General features: G+C 36.1%; 1 protein-coding gene across 1 annotated transcript in view; it reads right to left on the minus strand.

Moving 5' to 3' along the window:
* ADAMTS19 (ADAM metallopeptidase with thrombospondin type 1 motif 19) overlaps positions 1-25,976 on the minus strand; it is a 203,295-nt gene that overhangs the window by 37,543 nt on the left and 139,776 nt on the right. Inside the window, 3 exon segments of the mRNA XM_070417180.1 lie at positions 6,886-7,043; positions 16,248-16,328; positions 23,604-23,724. Coding sequence (XP_070273281.1) covers positions 6,886-7,043; positions 16,248-16,328; positions 23,604-23,724 — 360 coding nt within the window.

Genomic DNA, 25,976 nt, shown 5'->3' on the forward strand with positions numbered 1-25,976 from the left:
CAACAGAGGAGGACAGAAGACTTTGGGATTCATCTCATTCCACAAGGGTAGAGAACTTCTAAGCCAACTTTAGGACAAAAATTTCATACCACAATTTTGTCATAGTTACTAATTTTCCATTTGAACTTTTAAATAAATGTCAATTTTAATAACAAATAAAAACAAACTAGTTTTGTACACATATATGTGAGCGTGCAATAAACCATAAAGGATATATGAAAATATAAGAATGACTGTATTTGGGGCTATACCGGACATAAGAAGGGACCCTGTCCGTTTTGTTCCCCCCTAGTATCGTGTGACAAGCTCAAAACTAGTCATCGTGGGCAATCATACATATTTTAAATAAAAGAAATATACCTGAAATATAATCATTTTAAATAAAAGAATAAGAATAGTGTGCGGGGAGGGGGGAAGGTTGGGGGTTAATGGGGGGGATGAGGACACATTTGTAATACCTCAACTAATAAAAAAAAAAAGAAAAGAAAAAAAAGAATAAGAATATGTGTTTCTTTATAAATACATTTACATAAAATAGGTTAACTCCATGGGATTTATCACTTCTATGATTCTGAGGATTTATGAAAGCTATCGATATAATACATTGTGGTGCATAAAAACATATATATCTCAACTTTAAACTATGTTAAATTATTAAAGAATTTTGTTATATGAACTGTATCAAGGGCGTTATAATGACAGGTGATTCAGAGTTAACAATTACATGGGGAGAAATTTAAATAAGCCTCAGTTTAATTTTCTTTACTTTTTTAATCAAATTCAGTTCACTATATCAACAGAAATACTAATTCAATATGTGGATTGTGGAACTAGAATGATGGCATTATCAATCTACTATATCAATAATAGTTTTAAATTCACATATACATACTGGGTACTAATTCTAAGTACATTACAGTGCTTATTTTGGTTTTAAATATCTCACTGATGTTGCCAGTTATAGGTGACTTTCAGCTAAATTAACAAAGAGAGATTGATTTACCTTGTTTATGAACAAAGCCAGACTACTGCATAGCTTTAAGATTTTTTTTTACTTTTATTTATTTTTTAATTACAGTTTACATTCAATATTACTCTGTATTAATTCCAGATGTATAGTATAGTGGTTAGATAATCATGTACTTTACAGAGTGGCCACCCCTATATTTTAAGTACCCACCTGGCCTCATATATAGTTATTATAATATTATTGACTATATTGTCTATGCTGTATTTACATCTCTGTGACTATTCTGTAACTACCAATCCCTTCCCCTCTCCCAACTGTCAGTCTGTTCTCTGTATCTATGAGTCTCTTTCTATTTTATTTGTTTATTTTGTTCTTAAGATTCCACATATAAGTAAAATCATATGGTATTTGTCTATGCCCATCCATGCTGTCACAGAAGGTAAGATCTCATTCTTTTTTATGGCCAAATAGTATTTCATTGTGTGTATATACCACTACTATTTACCCACTCATCTATTGATGAGCACTTGGGATGCTTCCATATTTTGATATTGTAAATAATGCTGCAATAAACAAAGGGGTGCATATATTCTTTCCAATTAATGTTTTGGATTTCTTTGGATACATTGCCAGAAGTGGAATCGCTGGGTCATGAAGCAATGCTATTTTTTTAGGAACTCCCACACTGTTTCAACAGTGCACTGGGGTTCCCTTTTCTCCACATCCTCAAATACTTGTTTGCTGATTTATTGATGATAGCCATCCTGACAGGTGTGAAGTGTTTTCTGATTGTGTTTTATTTGTATTTCTCTGATGATTCACGATCTTCCTTTCATATATCTATTGGCAATCTGTATGTCCTCTCTGGAGAAGTGACTACTCAGACCCTCTGTTCACTTTTTAATCGGATTGATTGTTTTTCTGGTGTTGCCTGAGTTCTTCATAAATTTTGTATCTTAACCCTTGATTGGATGTTATCATTGGCAGAAATCTCCTCTCATCCAGTGGGTTGTCTTTTCGTTTTGTTGATGGTTCCTCTTTGTGTGCAAAAATTTTTTAGTTTCATGTAGTCCCATTTTTTTTCTTCTGTTTCCCTTGCCTGAGAAGATGTGTCAGAAAAAATACTGCTAGGAGAACAAGCTGAGATTTTACTGCCCATATTTTCTTCTAGGAGTCTTACAGTTTCAGTTCTTAAATTTCAGTCTGTAATCCATTTTGAGTTTATTCTTGTATATGGTATAATTTGGTCTAGTTTCATTTTTTGTATCTATCCAATTTTCCCAGAATCAGTTATTGAATAGACTGTCTTTGCCCCTTTGTATGTTCTTGCTTCCTTTATCATAATTGATTGAAAATATAGGTGTAGGTTGATTTCTGGGCTCTCTGCTCGGTTCATTGATTTATGTGTCTGTTTTTATGCCTGTACCGTGCTGTTTTAATTACTATAGCCTTGCAATATAGTTTGATATCAGGTAGTGTGATACAGCCCACTTTGTTCTTCTTTTTCTAGATTTCTATCACTATTTAGGGTCTTTCCATACAAATTTTTAGATTACTTTTTCTAGTTCTGTGAAATATACCACTGGTATGTTGATAGGAATTGAGTTGAATCTATAGAGTACTTTGGGTGGTATGGACCTTTATTTAACATTACAAAAAAATCTTCATTTTCTTTTCAATCACAGTTTGCATTCAATATTATTTTATATTAGTTTCAGGTGTACAACATAGTAGTTAGACAATCACATACTTTACAAAGTGATCCCCCTGATATCTCCAGTATCCACCTGGCATCATATATAGTTATTACAGTATTATTGAGGTAGTTGGACATTTTAATAGTGTTAATTCTTTCTACCCATGAGCATAGTATATGCTTCTATTTATTAGTATATTCATTGACTTCTTTCTTCAATGTCCTATAATTTTCTGAGTGTCTTTTATATCCTTGGTTAAGCTAATTCATAGGTATTTTAATTTTTTTTCATTCAATTATAAATGGCATTGTTTTCTTAGTTTCTCTTTCTGATAGTTCATTATCTCTATATAAAAATGCAACTGATTTCTGAATATTAATTTTGTAAACTGCTAGTTACTCATTTTTTTTTATTGGTTCTAGTTGGTTTTTGGTGGAGTCTTTAGGGTTCTCTATATATAGTATCACATTATCTGCAAATAATGATAGTTTACTTCTTCCTTTCCAATTTGGATGCCTTTTATTTCTTATCTGATTACTGTGGCTAGGACTTCCAGTGCTATGTTGAATAAGAGTGCTAAAAACAACTGGCTTGTTCCTGATCTTAAGGGAAATGTTTTTAGTTTTTCCCTATTGAGTGTGATGTTAGCTTTGAGTTTGTCATATATAGCCTTTATTATGTTGAGGTATGTTCCCTCTATTCCCACTTTTCTGAGTGTTTGTATCATGTATGGGTGCTAGATTTTGTTAAATGCTTTTTTTCTGCATCTATTGATATGATCATATGGTTTTTATCCTTCATTTTGTTTATATGGCATATCATGTTAACTGATTTGCAGAAATTGTACCAACCATGCATCCCTGGAATAAAGCCCACTTGGTGTACGATCATTTTAATCTTTGCTGGATTTGGTTTGCTAATATTTTGTTGGGGATTTTAGCATATATATTCATCAGGCATATTGGCCTATAATTTTCTTCTTTCTGGTTTTAGAATTAGGATAATGCTGACCTCATAACATGAGCGTAGAGGCCTTCCGTCCTCTTAAGACTTTTAGAATAGTTTGAGAAGGATTAGTGTAAGTTCTTTGGATGGTAAAGTTTACCTGTGAAGTCATCCTATCCAGGATGACTTTTGTTTGCTGGGGGTTTTTTGGCTACTACTTCAATTTCATTAGTTGTAATCAGTCTGTTCATATTCTGTTTCTTCTTAATTCTGTTTTGGAAGAGTGTATGTTTCTAGGAACTTATTCATTTCTTCCAGACTGTCCAATTTGCTGCCATATAGTTTTAAAATATTTTTAAAATTGATTTTAGAGAGAGATAGGGAGAGAGAGGGAAACATTGATTTGTTGCACTAATTTATGCATTATTGGTTGATTCTTTGATATATCCTGACCAGGGATCAAACCAGCAACCTTGGTGTATCAGGATGACGCTCTAACCAACTGAGCTACCTGGCCAGGGCTCAGAATAATTTTTTTTATAATCTGTTGTATTTCTATGGTGTCAGTTATTACTTCTCTTTCATTTCTGATTTTATTTATTTGGGTCCTCTCTTTTTCTTGATGAGTCTGGTTATTACATAGCTTTTATTATTTATTTATTTGTTTGTTTGTTTTAGTTGGCCTGTGTTTCATTATTTTATTTATTTATTTTAAAATTTTCATTGTTGAAAGTATTACATATGTCTCCTTTTCCCCCCCATTGACCCATTCTAGCCTGCCCCATCCCCCACCCCAGGCCTTCACCGCCCTATTGTCTGTGTCCATGGGTTATGAATATAAGCATACAAGTTCTTTGGTTGGTAAAATGAACTTATAAATAATAGCTACTTGCCAACTTATTTAATTAAATAAAAACATGTCTATTTTTCCTAAAAACCTATATTTTCATTAATATGACTTTAGATTGTCCTTGAATAAATAATGCCATTTGAAACAGAGACCTTGGCTATAAAGCCATCAGCTCCTCCTGAAAGCATGTGAAGTTGGCAGCACACGTTTGCAAGAAGGAAAGTGTGACCATGTGACAGCTGAGGGGCACCGACTGAAACATGGCAGAAGGTATTGCCTTTCAAAACGCAGTACTGGCTTTCAATCTGTAATAGTCATTAAAGACAAATATCTTAGAAGTGCAGTTTCCCTTGGATTACGGAATAAATCCAGGTCACATAGATGCCTTCTTTTAGACATAGTTCACTGACTTTAATTATGTTTCATGCTTCCAGGAAAAACCTTGGTAATTACCAGTCAGATTAAGAATTCTGCAGCAAGGAAACTCCCTCTGCCCAACACTGAGGTCTCACGTCAACTGTTTTAAGATTTTTGAACTAGGGGCTCAGTAAGAGAGCTTCGGTCTTGTTCCATAAAAATGTAGGTTACATTCATATAAGGCAGGCATTTCCTGTAATCCAATCATTAAAAATATTGGTTGTTGGAAATGTCATTTTTAAGTGACTTCTGGATGAGCACTTTGTAAGGTTTATAAATGTCTAATCACTATGCTGTACACTTGAAACTAATTAATATTGTATGTCAACTGTAATAAATAAATAAATAAATAAATAAATAAGTTATGGAAAGAGCCCGATATTGAGTATGTATGTTTGTTTAGTCAGCCCCCTCCCCTCTCTCCAGATGGCTCATGGCACAGAGTGAAGTTTCCCCTTCAAATGAAATAATAGGATCCAAAGAAATTGTGGGGAGATGAACAAATAATTATTCAAAGTATACATACACTTATGATCCAAGGCTCTCTGGGGTACAGCTTAGATCTAAGCTTCATGTCAGGAGGGCCAGCATAGTAGGTTGATTAATACCTGGCTCGTTCTTAACCAAATAAGTTATTGGGAGACACTGTGCACATCACTTAACTTCTCTAATACTTAGTTGTTCAGTAAAATGGAGTAATAATAATACATATTATACAGGGTTACCATGACGATTAAATGCCATAAGGAACATAAAGCACTTTGGACAGTATCTGACTCAGTGCTAAATGAATCATCATCATCATCATCATCATCATCACCGTCAAGATTTGGAACAGAAGGTCCCCATGCACCTAACTCTTCTTGCTCCCTTTATCTGTGTTGGTAAATCCTATTGATTGCAGTTCTAGAAAACATTGTTATTTTAAATGTGGTTCATGGACTTAGCAGTGGTGGCATTGCCTGGGAGCTGATTAGAAATGTATATCTCAGGTTCCTCTCCAGACCTACTGAATCAGACTGTACATTTGAACAAGAACCCCGGAGGCTTTGCAGGCACATGAAAGTAGGAAAAGCAAATGGGCTGATACACAATTTGAACCTCTAGCTCCTAGATTGGCAACACAGATGTCTCCAATTGAAGAAAAATTCCACTTAAATAGTGTGGCGATATTAAATAATGTGGCATGCCACACTCCAAATAAAGAGTCGGCTGATCGTGTTTTAAAGTTGTTTTTACGTGTGGACTTAAAGAGGTGTTGAAGTGTCTGAATTTTAGGCTTTGTCGCTAGGACAGAAAACACGCCAGCTGTGCCGTCAGCCCTCTGGCTCCTAAGCTGTTAGCACTGACTGCAGTGATGAAGGTCAAAAAGGGCATTTTAACTTGCCATTGGTTGGGCACAGAAACCACTGTCCTGCTTCTTTCACTTCAAACTCTGTCCTGCCTCAAGTCTAGTCTTTTATTACATGGTAAAAAAAAAACTTATCCCAAACATTCCAATTTCCAGAATTCTTTACAGGGATCAATTAACCTAGTAAGAAAACAGAACAGAGTAATTGTAAGCACTATTTGATAAATGTACCCAATCTTTTCCCCAGACACAGCACCATTTTATCAAAGGCATTTCATAGAGATCAGACAAGGCCTATTTCATGGATGTATATACAGTGCTGGGATTTACCATATTACGGCTCTCTCTTCACAGACATCCACTCTGGTTAGTAAATGCATGCTTTTAGGGAAAAAATGTTCTTTGTTGCCTGTAATTCACCTCTATTTTGAGTCCGTGGGGCCCTATAAAATTTTGTTCCTCTTATAATAATTTCCGTTTTTATATATCACAATGGAAAGCACATTTTTAAAATCCCTAAAAAATCCACCTCTTACATGACTTTAAATTTCTACCTGACATCTCATATTGTGAAAAAAGCTTAGAGAGGCACGGTGGGGATGTCCTTTGCCACAGGGAGCTGATTAAGCAATGGTATCGACTTTTCCCCTCATACCAGGAGGTGCAAAGGTGATGTAGTAGGACCTTTGGCAGAGATCTTCTCCCAGAGGCCTCTTCTTATGTAATGAACAGTAGTTCCAGCTAAGGTGAAGGCTCCAGAGTGTTCAATCTTCCAGTCACTATTGATAGACTGTTTTCCAGTGTCTCGGAGAGCTATAAAGAGGTTCAAAAATATTATGAGAATTAATCAACAAGCAGCGTTAATCAATATCCACTTCACATGAGTTCATTGAAAGTATTTTATTCATTTCTAAACCAATGGGTCAACTTCCCGACTAAAACATGAGGCCTGTCCTCACTGGGAAAGTTCGAAATCATAGCAAACGCCACAAGCTCTCCTTCTCTCCCGAAACTGTCCCAACTGTGTGGCCATATTTGTCTTGACCTCCAACGTCATTGGACATTTGATGTCTGGAACCCTTATTTTGGTCCTTAGTCATTTATTCTTTAATGTGTTATTATTTTAAGGCTCTGTGCATCTGTGTTGTCTATGCAATGATACCACAAAGAATGTGAGGAGTGACATGGCATCTTTTACATCCTCCATATTTCCCATGCTACTCCGGAAAGTGTGTCATTAAAGAAATGTCATTAAATAGCATGTTAACTAATAGATCAAAATGACAGGGTTAGCCCTGGCCAGATGGCTCAGTTGGCTGGAGCATCGTCCCATACAGTAAAAGGTTATGGATTCCATCCAAGTGAGGGTGCATGCAGGAGGCAACCGATCAACGTTTCTCTCTCATCAATGTCTCTCTTTCTCTTTTCCTCTCTCTCAAATCAACATAAAGCATATCCTTGGATGAGGATTTTTTAAAATGACAGGGTTATATTCATTACAAGAAATTTCAAAAATAATATGTTGGTCTTAAAAACAGAACTCAAGGCCTTTTTACATGCCTAGTTTGTGATTTGCTGTGTACAAAAATGGGAGATAAATGCTAATTTTTCCCCATACACAGCTACCCTTTGTATGGGATTTTACAGAATAACTTTGTTTACCTACATTCTTTTTCTCTATTTCTTTTTTGAACTAATCTCTGTTACTATTTAAATAAGATTCATGCCATGGAAGTGAGATGTCATGGTTACCATTTTAAATTAAAGACTTTTTTTTGCCAAATGATTTAATTTTTAAATTAAAAATTTTAGACTCCTCCATATAATTGAATTCTCTTTCAAGAGTCATTTACATGTTAATCAAAGACTTTTAGGTCATAATTCTATGAAAATATTTGTTAACTTAAGCCAATAATCTTCCTAAATATTATTTAAGCTAATCTCTTATTGAATGTTTGAAGTTTATTAAGTTTTTTATATTGTAAATAATGCTCAGATAAATATACTGTACACTAGTTATGTGTACATCTGAATATTTCCCTTGGAAGGATTCCCAGATTTGGAATTACAGAGCCAAATAAATTGTACACGAATAGATTTTGAAAAAGAATTTTAAATTGTTTTTCATAAAGGTTGCATCAATTTATGCTTCCGTAACAGTGACTAGAGTACCCATTTCTGAACACCTTCTTGGAAGCACCTTTCTCTAGCCAAGACATGGGTGAGGAGAAATTTTAGGAATTAAATTTTGAATAATCTGGATTTAAAAAAACAAACAAACTCTTGTTTCATTACTATGGAGGTTAAAGACATTTTTCATTTGCTTATTTGTCATTTGCATTTTTTTATTTAAATTAATTAAATTGTTCACTATCTGTTAAGGTTTTTCTGGTCCATTGAGGAATTTTCTGGTGCTTATATTCATATTATTATAAGCAATCTATTAATTATTTAATTTTCACCTCACCAATTTTAATTTCTAGCAAATAATATGTTTTTGATCAAAATAAACATACAAATTTTCAGATTTATGAAAAAAATATCTATTATTTTTACCTTGAATTTTTAACTTGAAAATAAATATGTTGACAGAAAACTCTCAATACTGCAAATAATGGCTATTACACTCTACAAATGGATATAATTCAAATAATGCTAAAGTGATTAAAAATAATGATTTTCCCAAAAAGGTAAAGTATTTCCTTATATTTCTCATAAAGTCTATTAAATATTGTGAGAAGTCTTTTTGGCCTAGATTTGTACTATGGCCAATATAATTACATTCCCCCCACCCCCCTGCATTTTCATATATATTCAGGGCACAATTATAATATTTTAAAAAAATCTCTAATAAAAATGCAGATATGCTGGTATGGCTCAAAGGTTGAGAGTTGACCTATGAACCAGAAAGTTACAGTTAGATTCCCAGTCAGGGCATATGCTGGGTTTGCAGGCTCAATACCCAGTAGGAGGCATGTAGGAGGCAGCTGATCAATGATTCTCTCTCATCATTGATGTTTCTATCTCTCTCCCTCTCCCTTCCTCTCTGAAGTCAATTTACTTTATATAAATAAAGTAAAAAGGAGAGAGTATGAACCTGACACTATGGCCACATTGATTAGGAACCTGACACTATGGCCACATTGATTGCTTGGATTTAAATCTAGGATCATAGTCTTTTAGATGTGTAACCTTGGAAAAGAAACGTAAACTCTATTCCTTTTTGTCTGATTTTTAAAATTGGGAAATTGGTGGTATACACTTCATAGAGTTATTGTGAGGATTTATGTAATGGATATATTTAATGCACTGGTTCATACTAATCACTATACAAATGTGAAGCATCTTTTAATTGAAATTCACTCAGAAAGTCTTTACTACTTCCTGTGTGCCAGACTCTGTTTTAGCTACTGTAGATATGGTCATGAGCAAAATGATCCCTGCCTTCAAGAACTAACAATGGGCCCTAGCTGGTATGGCTTAGTGGGTAGAGTGTTGGCCTGCAGACTGAAGGGTCCCAGGTTCAATTCCGGCCAAGGGCACATGCCTGGATTGCGGACTTGATCCCCAGTAGGGGGAATGCAGGAGGCAACCGATCAGTGATTCTCTCTCATCATTGATGTTTCTATCTCTCTCTCCCTGTTCCTTCCACTCTGAAATCAATAAAGAAATCCTATCTAATAAAGAGGTAATGTGCAAATTGACCGTCACTCCAACACACAAGATGGCCACCCCCATATGGACACAAGATGGCTGCCACAAGATGGCCAGCAGGAGAGGGCAGTTGGGAGGAACCAGGCCTGCAGGGGAGGGCAGTTAGGGGTGACTGGGCCGGCAGAGGAGGGCAGTTGCGAGGGAACAGGCCTGCAGGGGAGGGCAGTTAGGGGTGACCGAGCCGGCAGAGGAGGGCAGCTGGGGGGGGGGGGGGGCCCAGGCCTGCAGGGAAGGACAGTTGGGAGCGACCAGGCCTGCAGGGGAGGGCAGTTGGGGGCAACCAGGCCAGCAGGGGAGGGCAGTTGGGAGTGACTAGGCCTGCAGGGGAGGGCAGTTAGGGGCAATTGGGTTGGCAGGGGAGGGCAGTTAGGGGCGACCAGACCTGCAGGGGAGAGCAGTCAGACATCCCTCGAGGGGTCCCAGATTGGAGAGGGTGCAGACTGGGCTTAGGGACACACACCTTCCTGCCCCGTGCATGAATTTCATGCACCGGGCCTCTAGTATATATATAAAAGAACTAACAATGGAGATAGACAATATAAAAGCATGCATGTGATAGAAATTAGTGACTGTGATAGGATAGTGATGCCCCTCCCCCAAAGATATCCATGTCCTAAGCAGTGGTCGGCAAACTGCAGCTCGCGAGCCACATGCGGCTCTTTGGCCTCGTGGCATGGGCCACGAAGTTTCAATCGCACTGTACATGCGCGCCCGCACGTGGTATTTTGTGGAAGAGCCACACTCAAGGGGCCAGTTTGCCGACCACTGCCCTAAAGAATAGGTATCATACAAAGCATCTTCTCTGACCACAATGGGATGCAGTTAGAAATCAACATCAGAAGGAAAACTGGAATTCTACAAATTTATGGAAATGAAACAACATACTCAAACACCAATGTATCAAAGAAGAAATCACAGGGAAATTCAGAAATATCTTAAGACAAATAGAAATGAAAATGTAACATCCAGAAACTGATGGGACACAGTAAAGCAGTATGATTGGAGGAAATTAATAATCATAAACATTTACAGTAAGAAAATAAAAAGATCTCAAGTTAATAACCTAACTTTAGAACTTATGAAACTAGAAAACTACCCAGCAGAAAGAAAATAATAAAGATTAGAGCAGGAATACGTGAAATAAAAAATAGAAAAATAATTGAGAAAATCAACAAAACCAGAAGTTGGTTCTTTGAAAAGATCAACAAATTTGACAAACCTTTAAGCTAGATGGACTAAATAATAAAAAAAGACAACTAAATAATCAGAAATGTGAGAACATTACAACTGATGTTACAGAAATACAAAGGACTATAAAAATACCATGAACAATTGTATACTAACAAATTGGATATGAAATGAACAGATTCCTATAAACACAAAACCTACCAAGACTGAATCACAAAGAAACAGAAATCCTAAATATACCTATTAACTAGTAAGCAGACTGAATCAGTAATCAAAATATCCCAACCAAGAAAAGCCCTGGACTTTATGGCTTCATTGGTAAATTTTATCAAACATTTAAAGAAGAACTAACACCAATCCTTAAATTTTCCAAAGAACTGAAGTGCAGGGAAGATTTCCTAACTCATTCTACAAGGCCAGTAGTTTTCTGATACCAATGCCAGAAAAAAACAAAACAAACAGAAATGAAACTACAGACCAATTTCCCTAGTGAACATTGATGTAAAAATCCTCCACAAAATACTAGAAAACCAAATCCAGGAGCACAAAACAGCATCCAAATCAGAAAAAAAGAAGTAAAATTATTTATCTTCACAAATGATATGCTCTGATATGTAGAAAACCCTAAAGATTTTATATTTAAAAAAAAGCTGTCAGAACTAATAAATGAATTCAGCAAAGAAACAGGGTATAAAGACAACACACAAAAGCAGTTGCATTTCTATACACTAACAATGAACACTCAGAAAACAAAATTAAGAAAACAATCCTATTTACAATAGCATCAAAAAGAAAAAAAAAACTTGGAAATTAACCAAGGAGGTGAAAGACTTATGCAATGAAAACTAAAAAACATTGTTGAAAGAAATTAAAGAAGACATACATGGAAACCCAGTCCAAGTCAATGGATTGTAAGACTTAATATTGCTAAAATGTTAATATCATCCAAAGTAACCTACAAATTCAATGCAATTCTTTTCAAAATCTCAATGGCTTTTTTTTTTTTTTTTTGCAGAAATTTAAAAAAACTATCCTAAAATTCATATGGAATCTCAAGAGAGTCTAAATAGCCAAAACAATCTTGAAAAGGAGGAACAAAGCTGGAGACTCTCACTTCCTGATTTCAAAACTTACTAGAAAGCTACACTAATCAAAAACAGTGTGCTACTGGCATAAAAGCAGACATACAGACCAATGGAATAGAATACAGATCCCAGAAGTAAACCATAGCCAAATGACTTTTGACAATGGTGCCAAGATCATTCAGTGGAGAAAGGACAGTCTTTCATCCAGGGATGCTGGGAAAATTGAGTAACTACATACAGAACAATGAAGTTGGACCTTTAACTAACACCATATACAAAAATTAATTCAAAATGGATCAAAGATCTAAATGTAAGACCTAAAACTATAAAACTCTTAGAAGAAAATATAAGGCAAAAGCTTCATGATACTAAATTTGGCAGTGATTTCTTGGGTATGGCACCAAAGGCACAGGTAATAAAAGAAAGGGGATGAATTAAACTTCATGAAAGTTAAAAATAATTGCATATAAATAAACGTTTGTGCACCAAAAGACAATATTAACAGAATAAAAACCCAAAGAATGGGAGAAAATATTTGTAAATCAGATATCTGATAAGGGATCCATATCCAGAACATATAGAGAACTCCTAAAAATCATCAACAACAAAAACAAAAAACCACACAACCTAATTTAAAAATGGCTAAAATAGACATTTTTCCAAATAATACATTCAAACGGCCAACAATTCTCAGCATATGTAATTATTGGAGAAATGTAAATCAAAACCACCTTGAGATATCACCTCACACCCATTTAGGATGGCCACTATTAACATAAACAGAAAACAACAAGCACTGGTGAGGATATAGAGAAACTAGAACCCATTGCATACTATTGGTGAAACAGAAAATGGATGTGTGGCAGTTTCTCAAAACAATTAAAAATAGAATTACCATATGCCTCAGCAATTCTACTTCTGGGTAGATGCTCAAAAGAATGAAAAGCAGGATCTTGAAGAAAGACTTGTACATCCATGTTCATGGCAGCATTAGTCACAACAGCTAAAACATAGAAGCAACCCAAGTATCCATGGATGAAGGAATGAATAAGCAAAATGTGATATATACAAAGAACGGAATATTATTCAGCCTTAAAAATGAAGGGAACTCTGACACCTGCTATAGCATGGATACATTTTGAGGACACTCCTCTAAGTGATATGTCAGTCATAAAAGGACACTTCCTGTATGATTCCACATATATGAGGTATGTAGAGTGGCAAAATTCATGGAGATAGAAAACTTAATGGTGGTTAGCAGGGGATGAGAGGTGGGGAAATGGGAAGTTATCATTTAATGGATAGAGTTTTAGTTTTGCAAGACAAAAAGACTTCAGGAGATGGATAGTGGTGGTGGTAGTCAACAAAGTGAAAGTACGCAATGCCAGTGAACTGTATACTTAGCATAATTAAGATGGTAAATTTTATGTGCATTTTACCACAATTTTTTGGAAAAAGTGTTAGTGTGCCTGGGAGGTGTGGCTCAGTGGTTGAGTGTCATCCTATGAACCAGGAGGTCACAGTTCAATTCCCGGTCAAGGTACATGCCCGAATTGCAGGCTTGATCCCCAGTGGGGGGGCATACAGGAAGCAGCCGATCAGTGATTCTCTCTCATCACTGATGTTTCTCTCTCTTTCTCTCTCTCTCTCTCTCTCTCTCTCTCTCTTCGTCTCTGAAATCAATAAAAAAATATTCTTTAAAAAAAGTGTTAGTGAAGGGAATAAAGTTATCTATGTCCGAATCCCTGGAACCTAGAATGCTACCTTACATGGCATATAAGCAAACTTTGCAGATATGATCAGGTAAAGGGTCTTGAGATGGGGATATTGTCCAAATGGGCCTGAAATGCAATCAACATGTATTCTTATAAGAGGTAGGAAGAGGGCGGTTTAAACACAGGAAAAGAAGAGAAGGCACTGACACTAGGGAGGCAGATATTATCACAAGCAAAAGAATGCTGATAGTTATCTGAAGCTAGAAGGGTCAAGGATGTTCCCTAATCTTCAGAGAGAGCATGCTTTGCAGCCACGTTCAATATTGGTCCATTGAAACTAATTATGTCCTCCAGAACTGTGAGAGAATACATTTTGTTTTGTTTTTTGAAACCTACAAGTTTGTGATCATTGTTACAGAAGTCATAAAATACTAATAGGGTGACATTTACTACAATGGGGAAAACCAAAGGAGAAAGAGGTTTCAGCAGGGGATGGAAATAACGTTTTTGATTTATACTTATTATTTCTGAGGTGCCTAGCAGACATTTGATAACCTTCATCAAATAAACATGGAAAGCAATGGAGCTAGATGGGATTTCCTAGGGAGACAATATAGCAGGGGGGAGAGCGGGGCCCTGGCTTGAGCCCACAGTATAGAAACATTTGGAAAGCATGCAGAAGTTGAGAATCCTACAAAAGAAACCAGTAAGGGTCCTAGAAGCCAAAAGAAGAAAGTATTTAATGAACTGAGGGAAGGTCAACAGTGTTTGATGCTGTTTATTGGTCCAACATCATGTGACCATTGGGCTGTCGATATGGAAGGCATTTGCTGACCTTGACCAAGGCAGTTACTGTAGAGTGGAGACAGAAACAAGCCTGGATTGGTTGAAGAGCCTGGGAAGGAAGGAATCAGAGAGAGCATGGAAATTTCCCATTTGTAAAATGGCTTATGTATTTAGCCACATTTTCAGGTTCTTAAAAATCATAATACAATGTGGTTTTGTACAATTTGAGATAACTCCATTTGAGACATCTATATTCCTTTCCAGCTTGGGAAAACACACACACATATTCCCCAGTGTAATAGCCAAAGGTCTACTATTGAATGAATATTTTGAAATTGTCTAGTCTTCACAGTGTCACCAAAAACTGGTTATTAGAGCTTTAATCTGAATTTGGACATTTGGGATGATTTACTTGCATTTAAAATGCATTTTAAAATCATAGGCGGTAAAAACAAAATTTAAATATTAGTCATAACAAACAGTGTGTCACATGACAAAGGATTTATTTTACTGTCCCCTTTCCTCAAACCTCCCTACTCTCGAAAGCAAGCCCTAATAAGAAAAATAATTCAATCCGAGTGTAGGTAATTTTCAAAATTGTAGAATACAAACAATCACATAATATTGGATTTTTTAAATCATGTACAAAGTGTTTCCCTATTAGGATACTTCTTATTTGAAAAAGAATAATGAGGACATTTTTTTGTTAAGAAAAAATAGGCAGGCTTTTTAAAAAGATATTATAAATACAATGTTTAAATTTGGGGAGAATATTATGGTTTTTGTCAGACCTAATTATATTAGATTTCTCTACCTGTGATGCCACGACTATACAAGATCACTTCATGTGACTTAGTTTGAAATTTGAACATACAAAGCAATATGTATTTTGACAATTTACTATTTTCTTTCATATATTTAAAAACCATTAAATAAAAATCATTTTAATTGGCCTAATTAAAATAGCTCATACAATTCTTTCCATAAGTAATAATCAAAAATTTTAAATACTCTCTACATAGGTGAGGCAAAAAAGAGCATTATTTCCCATTAAAATATTAAGTCCTTTCAGTATATAGAGATTTTTTAAAGCATCCCACAAGATTTCCTAATTCAAAAGTAATCATTACACATACACACAGGAATATATGCACTTACTTATGCAAGAAATATAAATACGTGTATATGTGTGTGTGTATATGAAATAAATATATTTATGAAATGTTTTATACAAATGCATACCTATGAAATAAAACATACCCAAATCCTCCAATGAGTGTGTTGTTGTTTTTTTAACATGAACTAACATGTGGAAGCAATTTATACCCCTCCCAAACATACAGACAACCAGATTGCTTTTGCTCCTGGGGAGTCCTTGAAAGAAACTTCTACTTGATATGACAAAAGGTGCTTCCTGGGAAATCCACACATATAACTAGAAACAGATTGACATCCTCATCATAATCGAACTCCCAGGGCAGGGAGCCGGCTCGTCCTTGGATGGGCTCTGTGTCTGTAACCCTGGTTACCTAAATAGCTGTGTGCCGGCTTCTCCTCCACCACTTTGATTCTTCGTGCTCCGGTAGGTATCACCAGCACTTCCACATAACCTGCGAGAGTTAATAAGTCATGAAATAAATCTCAAGTTCTTAGGAGATCTCTTTTCTTAGTTGACTTGCCGTTTCGTTTTTTTTTGGTTTTGATTTTTGCTTTGATATTTCCATACCTATGGGAAAAAAAAAACTTAAGTACAAAAGCTGTCATCATTTCAAATGGAGAAATTTCTTGGAAAGATGTTAAGTCTACAGCACTATCAAGGGCAAATAGACAATTACATTTTATGTCAAACTCACTATATGAATGGTGAGAAGAGAAAAAGCACAATGGGACGGCCCAGGTAGAAACAGAGCAAATAGCCTCCGATTCTGTTCGGGGACCTCATTTAAGTTAGAAAGTGCAGGGAAGAAGGAACTGCAGCTGGCAGGACACCAGGTCCCGGGAGTAGCTGAGCATACCAGCCTCTCCCTGAGGAGACGCACAAAAGGTTGTGAAATTGGGGATCAAGACAAGTAGGTGTAAGGCCACACCAAGCAATCTAGTGGCATCTAGGAAGGTGTCCAACAGCTAGAAACAAAACACAATTCGCTCTTTTTAAGGAAAGGTTTTTCAGCAGAATTTTAGGAATATAAAGCTTGAAGTGAAATAAGATGATAAGATAATGTGGGATAGAAGAGAGAATGTGCAGAAAAGGTAAAAATCAACACTTCATTTAATAAAGAATAGTATAGATAATTTTTTAGCTTTAAACTTATATTCACTCATATGTGGAATTTAATGAACAAAATAAACTGATGAACAAAACAGATCCAAAGAGATAGAAGCATGGAACAGACTGACAAATCTCAGAGGAAAGTCGGGGATGGGGATGGAACGGGTGGGGAGAGATTAACTAAAGAACTTATATGCATACATGCACAGCCCATGGACATAGACAATACTGTGGTGAAAACCTGAGGGGGGGGGGGGCCTGGGTTCAAGTTCGAGGGGGTGGTTATTTGGGAAAAGAGGGGACATCTGTAATACTTTCAACAATAAAAATAAATTTAAAAATAAATAGATACATAAATTTATTGCAATATTTAATATATTTCTTAGTATATTTGTGTAGCTTCATATATCTGATAGAAGTCTAATTTCAAAGTTAATCTCAGAATTGTCTGCTGTTGATTAATTATTCAAATTCCTGAAAGTGTTTCTTGTATTTGGTATATATTGAAAGGTAGCATATGCCCCACCTGGTGGCAGTGGCTGGAATTATGTTTTTTAGAATCATAATTTCCATTAGCGAACGCTATTTACTCAATCTAACCATTGCTAGTAACACCAAACCTCACAGGCACTATCTTTTTGTTACATGAACAAATAGACAGCAATGAAAATAGAAACAAATGCTTACTGCCTATCTGTACACAGAAGGAAGGTCTCTGCACTCGACTGAATAGGAAAGATAAGGCAGAAACACCTTATATAAATATAAGTTAAATAAAACTTTAGAAATTAAGTTTAAAAGATCATATGCAAAATGTTATGGTTAACTCCTTGCTAAAGAATATAAATCATGTGGTTTAAACTGCCCCCTCCTCTCTGATCACATCACCACTCAAAAGGTTTGCTGCTATTTTTAACTCACAAAAGTGGGATTTACTTTTTATTTTTCCCTTGTAAATGGTGAGATACATTACTCATGTTTGAGAAACACTGACTTCAGCCGGAATCACTATGACTCAGAGGAGAAAACAATTTTTATAGTCAAGGAAAGCTTCACAAAGAAGTAGATGAAATATCTTTGAAGAACAGATAGGATATGGATAGATATAGAAAAAGGAATTCAAAAAAGGAAAAAGGAGTTCGCTGTATGTAAAGTAAAGGAGTCCAGCCAGTGTGGCTCAGTGGTTGAGCATTTACCCATGCACTATGAGGTCGCAGGTTCCATTCCTGGTCAGGGCACATTTCGGGGTTTCTGGCTCGATCCCAAGTAGAGGGTGTGCAGGAGGCAGCCAAACAATGATGTTTCTCTCTTATTGGTTTTCTGTCTCTCTCTCTCCCTCTTCCTTCCCCTCTCTATAAAAAAAAATTCAATAGAATATATTTTTAAAAATACTACTTAAAAAACAAGTAAAGGAGCAAGTGGTACCCTTAGGAGCACATGAATAAAATCATTCTGACAGAGTAAGAGAGTTTTAAAGTATGCCCTGGGCACTGAATTTTTCAATTTGCAGCGACTGAACATTCTATAGCAAGCAACTTGGTAATGAGATACTGGTTCGAGGCTTTATCTTTGGTAGTCAGATCCTGGCTTGAAAGGCTTTATCCGACAGCAGGATGCAGGAGACCCAGCAATGCAGTTGTGGATAACAGTGTCAGAAGTCTAATGTAAAAACCCAAAAATGGTAGAGGCCAAGGTAGTAATTTCAGAAGGCATTGTGAAGGGGAAAAAAAAATTCTGAACTTGAGAACCAATAGAGCGTGGGAATACAAACACTGAACTCAATGCTTTATTATTACTTATGTGAGGATGGGGCCATTGCTTATAAGTCAGTGGACGTCAAGTTGTGGTAAGAATCATAAACTCAGCTTTGGAATTTGTATTTAACAAGATGGTGTAACGCACTAGTAAAAACATCCAGAAAGAACTCTGACCATCTGGAACTCCAGGAAAAGGTCAGACAACTGAAGTCCCTTTGGGGGGCATCTTTGCAGAGATAGTCATTTAAGCCATGAAAGTAAGTGGAGAAAATCAAGAGAGAAGTCAAGAACTCCACATTGGTGACAGTAGGGCTTTTTTAAAATCCTCACACGAGGATGTGTTTTTTTTATTGATTTTAGAGAGAGAGGGAGGAGGGAGAAACATAGATGTGACAGAGAGACATTGACTGGCCGCCTCCCGCATGCACCCCGTCTGGGGATGGAACCTGAAGCCCAGGAATTAAGCCCACAACCCTTTGGGTGCAGGGGATGACGCTCCAACTGACAGAACCACTGGCAAGAGATGTTTTTATGTTTGTTTGGTTTTAATGGAAAAATCTCTGTGTGTGTGTTTTAATTTTTATATATTGATTTTTAGAGAGAGACAAAGAGAGAAACATTGATTTGTTATTGCACTTATTTATGCATTCCTTGTTTGACTCTTGCATGTACCCTGATCAGAGATTGGGGATCGAACTCGCAACCTTGGCATATGGGGATGATACTCTAACCTACTGATAGAGGTTAAAAATAAATCAGGAAAGAATATAGAGAAGGAATAATCCTGAGAAGGAGGAGACCTGGCTATTTTGGATTAGAATATCTCAAGAAGAGTGGTTGGTCAATTGCATCATAAATTGTAGCAACATTGAAGAGAAAAGTGATAAAGGAGATTGGGCCCGGATGTCACAATCAAGAGATGACTGTTAATCTCTCAGTAAATGAATTCAGCTATGTGTCTGGAGATGCTAAATGTCAGGATGCTAAAAAAGAAGACTGGGTAGCAGCAAGTGGAGGTAGTAACTGGGTTCAGCTGTAAAGGCAAAGGTATGTTGTAAATTAGGACAATAGTTATAGCTAAGTTTACAGTAATATCCAGAGCAATTTTCTGTTATTCGATTGGAATGGGCTGGAGGATAGGTGAGTTAAACTGAGTTTAAAAAAGAGAGGAAGAAAAATATTAAGCAAAGACATTTGAAAAAAGATAGCTAATGACTGGGGGCCTAGATATTTTTCAGTAAATAAGCCATTTAGCACAACTGAGAATGTACATTTTTTAAAAATATATATTTTGTTGATTTTTTACAGAGAGGAAGGGAGAGGGATAGAGAGTTAGAAACATTGATCAGCTGTCTCCTGCACACCTCCTACTGGGGATGTGCCTGCAACTAAGGTTTATGCCCTTGACCGGAATCAAACCTGGGACCCTTCAGTCCACAGGCTGACACTCTATTCACTGAGCCAAATCAGTTAGGGCGAGATTGTACATTTTTTAAAGAAGTGAATATGAGAGTGGCTACCACTGAGCTTAGAAGTTGAAATAAAGCTTGTGACATCATTGTTATAAATTGTGTCCTCATGTTGTGACAGCTTGCTTTTTACATAGGAAAATCCCATCCTATTTTACAGCCAGAGATCCATTATTAATCAGCCATCTTAAAATTCCAATAGCAATCATTATTTTCATGGTAAGTAACAATGAAAAATGCCGTATTTTGAGCAACACTATGTGCTAGTCACTATTATGGGTAATTTACATAAATTACTACATTTAATCATAATGATAACATCCAAGGTACCATTGTTTTAATATTACATTTCTCACATAATAGATGAGAAAATAAATTTAGGCAGAAAAAAAAAATCTGCATGAGACCTTAATTATATAATGGGCTTCATCCCTTTTTCAACACCGCATTGTCAATAATTAGCTGACCCAAGCTTTTAACTCAGATCTGTCTGATTCCACTGTGCACTTCCAGCTATGACCCACTGCTACTATTTTATAGAATAGAATATATGGCACCATGACACTCCTACTCTCATGGCAAACACACAAACAAATGGTCTAAGAGCTGTGTTCCTTACACAGAATCGGTATCATTAGCTCTTATACTAAGTAGAACACATTTTATGCCCATTTCTTCTTAGTGTATACTGATAACTATCTAGTTCCACAATTGGCCAAATACACAATTTACCTTTAAAAATTCCTTTAAAAAATTATCTCCTAGCTAGGCAAGTTATAATGAAAGACATGATAAATGTACAAGAAAAAAAAAAAGAACTCCTTTTAAGTTTATTTTCTAGCTCCAACAAAAATGACTAAGCAAACTCTAAATAGAGCACAGGGACCGAAACACCCACATGTGTCTGCACATGTGTTACTCATACAACATATACAGTGTGCATGGCCAACTGGACCAAAAAAGGCTGCAATTCCTTCAAGAAATTCTAGGAAGTCCATAAACCGTAAGGATAAAATTGTCTCAAGAGAAATGAACACAGCATTCCTAAATTCACAAGTAAATGAAGCCTATAATTAAGGACTCACTTCGTTTTTTAAAGTTCTTAATAATGTAATGTTTCATTGTTAATTAAATTAACAAAGAATCAGACACAATGCCTGTCATTGAGAATCTGGACAAAAATAGCCAGGATATTTTTTTCTCATTGACCTTAAAGTGGGACAGTAAAGACTAATGAATGTACAATTACAAATGCGAATAGAGCTACACCATATAGATATGAATGAATATGAATTTGAATATGACTATGAATATGGTTGTTAGTGCGAGGAGGTGAAGGCTGTTCAGGGAACACTTCAATGCGTAAGTGACACTTGCACTGAGATCTAAGTGATGGCTAGGAATTAACCAGGCAAAGCTAACAGGAAGCTAACAACCATATTTTTAACTGCAAGGTGCTGGAGGGAACAAAGTCAATGGGAGAATCTAAAAGAAATCTGGTGGCTGTAGCTTACAGAAGGAAAGGGACCTTAATGAGAGATGGTGCTGGAGAGACAGGTAGAGACCACACCATGCAGGACCATTCGTGTGGGCCAAGTTAAGAATTCCCGTCTCTTTCTTGTGAGCAACATGAAACTGGCATAGAGTTTAAGGGAGAAAGTAATATTATTAGTCTCTGATAATTCCAATATCTTAGGAATCTCAGACATTTTCCAAATAACAGATGTGTTTAATGTAGCTTACCTACAACCAACAAACAAATGAACAAAATTAAAATTAAAGCGCAATAAAAACAAACAATTTTCAAAATAGGAGTCTGGAAAAATGTACTCACATAACTGCAGCCAGAATGATAAACATTACTGGTTGGTTAACTAGTATTTCTCTTTTCTATGCTTGGTGGAAAAATCAAGTGTTAGTATAATGAAAGATATCAGTGCTGAGTGTGCATCAGTATTCTTCAGTGAACTGTTCCCATGCATGCTAAATAACCATGCAAGAAGATTCTTCAAAAATTCTAGTGTCTTTACATCTTTAGCCTTTCAGGCTTCGTTTGACCTTCTGCACTACAAATATTTCTGCCACCAAATCAGGCTGAAAAAGTTATTATATCTGAACTTCTTAGCTGAATGTCTGAGAGCTGTCACAGCTTTAGAATTTTCTAAGTGGATTATGGCAGATTTTGACTCACAGGCCCCTGTTTCACAGCTTTGGAGACTGAGATCTTGATCTGTACCTTACCCTGGACCTTGGTTATGGTTAGGCTTCAAAATCTTGCGTTCATGTTATCTTTTATTCTGCTGGGGCCTAGCAAACGCTTACATTCGACTTCAGAGGGCTGTGTCTAATATTCTCTTCTGAAGGATTCCTTTATCTAGAATGAACTCAGTTTTCTTGATCATTCAAAAACAAATGGCTTGTTTTTGTATTAAAACAAATATGTATTTTAGTCTCAGGGTTTTTGGTATTTGACCAAGAAAGAAATTGAAAATAGGAAAAAGCTAATATATGTAATATGTGCATCCTAAAGATGATGAAAATATAATCACAAAGAATAAGATAGTTCAATAGGTAGATGTCCAGTGACATCTACCTAGTGAACTAATGTAAACACAGAAATATGTGCTCCCTCCCAGTAAGCTTGAGGACCTGAGTGTAAAGCATGTGATGTTTCTAAAGTATATTTGTGGGTCATGATATGTCAGTATAGGTTACTAGTACTTTACTTTTTGTTGTGGATCACTTTAAAACTCACACGATATAGATCAACCATATTCATTTCATCCTCATAGCCCCTGAGTATTAATTAGTATTTATAGATGAGAGAACAAAAGAATAGAGGGTGGCTCCTCACTATTAATATATCAGGAACACCATCCCTCATCTTCTGACTCCCCGCTGTTATTGTTCCCACCATGCTACACTGCCACAGACTCTCTGTTTCCAACAATGTATTCCCTTCAAATTTAGTAAACACGTTAAGAAAAAATAAAGACAATGGAAAGCTGAAAACCTGAAGTCTAATACTCTGAATAGTTGCTTCAGGCTGTTACAAATCATTACTCTCTGTGAGGCATTGTGCTTTGCATTGGAGAATAAGGCCTGTGGAAACCTGATAACATTTGCCAATGCAAATTAGATTATTCCCTTGCTGCTCCAATTTATTAAATGCACAACAGATGACTTCATATTTTCATTATTGGGAAATGGGCTTGTTAGAATTTCTGGCTCATATCACATGTATTGTATGTCATCATGAAAAATCATTCAATACCCATTACAAAGTCTTCAATAGACTCAGAACTGCGATTTCTAAGTCAAGTTCAATGTAATCTCTGTCCCCAAAGATTGTTCAAATTATTAATTTTGAAAATATAAAAATATATTCACCTGCTCCTCTGGTGTGGTTGAAATCTCCTTTAATGATTTTGCACGATTTCCCATTGCCGTTACATACACCACAATGATCTTCCCTTGCAAGAGACCCTAAAAAACCATCACAGCCGACTTTCTGTAACGAAAGAATAGCAGTACATCATAAAGTGAGTTTTTTCTTTTTTAACTCTAATTTAGGACAAGCCTAGTCTCTACAAACTAGACATATTTAATTGACAAACTAGTAAAATGTCATATTCTCTGGTGCAAACCAATACAGCAAGCTCATGTCAAATATTATCTAAAAGTGATCAAATAGCAGAATAGTGATGAGAATATTTTTATTTTATTAAAATTAAATGCTATCCTAAAGCAATTTGATAAAGTATTATTGACACAAATGCAATTTACATAAATCCCAAAGGCAGTGACATATCTATTAAACATAACATAATTAATCTAATTCACTCTACTCAAAAATAGAGTAGATATACTACATTATATGGATGGCTTAACTTCTAAGGTTTCAAAGTAAATATTGAACATTAAATATTAATTATTTTGAAAAGCAAATAAATGTTTATTTTCACAACAGTTCATGAATAAACTTCTATCCCTGTCTTCTTTGGCATCCAGCACACAAATGTGGCTGCTGCAAGAAAATATAAACCACAGGGGAATTATATTTATATACTTCCAGAAAAACGGTGTTAATACAAATCTTCTGAGATTAAATCACTGACTCTTTTCTAGTGAATAATGTTGGTCTCCCATGCATGTGCAGAAAATATAACAACATTTTGCAAAGTTGTGCATACTCAAAGGACAAAATTTATCATTATCAATGCTGTCAGAAATAAATAGTAGGATCTTATCGCTAAATAGGAGTTGCAAGATGGACTGAGGATACATCCATTTATAAGTTACAATTACTTTAGAGGGATTTAAATAATATTAATAAAACAGAAACAAAAACGGTCTTTTGCTGTGGTTGGTGGTGGTGGTGTTACAGTGAGGGAAGCCGGCAGATAACATGCAGCTGCAGGATAAACATCCTGAGAGCAAAAATCACATGAAACCTGAATAATACAGCATCCTTCCTTGTGTCAAGGACTGTATCCATGTCAAGAGGTAGACAATGCAACACATCAGCAGAAAACTCTGATCAGCAAATGAAAGCTTATTCAGAGAGGAATAAAGGGAATGTCTCCAGATGAAAGAGGTGGCCACCAGGGGAAATTCTCAAAACACGACCAAGGTATGGGAGAACTTCACTAAGCAGAGCCATGAAAAGACTTGGGAGTCCTGGGGTGAGTAAAAAATACCTCTTTCATATACAAATGACAAAAAAATTAGAGTAGATTCTCGAGCAGTGGTTCTCAACCTGTGGGTTGCGACCCCTTTGGGGGTCGAACGACCCTTTCACAGGGGTAGCCTAAGACCATCGGAAAACACATATATAATTACATATTGTTTTGTGATTAATCACTATGCTTTAATTATGTTCAATTTGTAACAATTAAATTGGAGGTCACCACAACATGAGGAACTGTATTAAAGGGTTGTGGCATTAGGAAGGTTGAGAACCACTGTTCTAGAGTGATTTTGAAATAACGAAAGCACCTTTATTGCTCTATCCTTAGCCCCCAGCTTGTACCCTGGAAAAATACAATAAACCCAATGAATAGTACTTTAAAAATTGAATAAATTAGTACTTAATAATTTCTCCGTTGTCTAACCCTTGTAACTGGAATATTACATGTCTGTAAACCTAAAATAAAAGTCTGGGATAGACATATGCCATGGCTCAATAATCATGCCTTTTTTAAGATAAGAATCAAGAATTTCATATTTTGTAATCTGTAGTCTCAAATACCCACACTTGTCAAAATATGCTCCAAGAGTTGAAAATGAATGACTTTGAAAAGGCAATGCTGTTTAAGTGGTGGTGGGTACCTGAGGAACCACTGGCTGCTGGAGATGGAGGGGTAACGAGGTCCTAACGAGGTCGAGCTTTCCCTACCCTTTGCCATGATGGAAATGTCACTGGGAGAACGCTGTTTTCAACTGCCCTCCTTAGTCCACTCACCAAGTTGAAAATTCTATATTCAGCTTCGGTGCTATGCATTTTGTGATAAAACAAAACATTCAAGCCAAACCCAACATATAGAAGATTGTGTGTGTGTGTGTGGGGGGGGGGGGGGGGGGGGGGGGGACAGAGAGGGGGGAGGGAGAACATGTTTTTAATTATACTGAAAGACTGAATGAAGCATTTTAGTTAGAAAGCCAGAATCTTGAAATATTCCAAAGCTGTTAGAAGTCAAAATCCATTTCATAGGACTTTAATGTAATTCTAATCATCAGAGTCTCATAGCACTTATGCATACT

This window comes from Myotis yumanensis, unplaced genomic scaffold (genome assembly GCF_028538775.1).
Source record: "Myotis yumanensis isolate MYYU_CA2020_CCGP unplaced genomic scaffold, mMyoYum1.0.hap1 SCAF_5, whole genome shotgun sequence".
NCBI lineage: Eukaryota > Metazoa > Chordata > Mammalia > Chiroptera > Vespertilionidae > Myotis > Myotis yumanensis.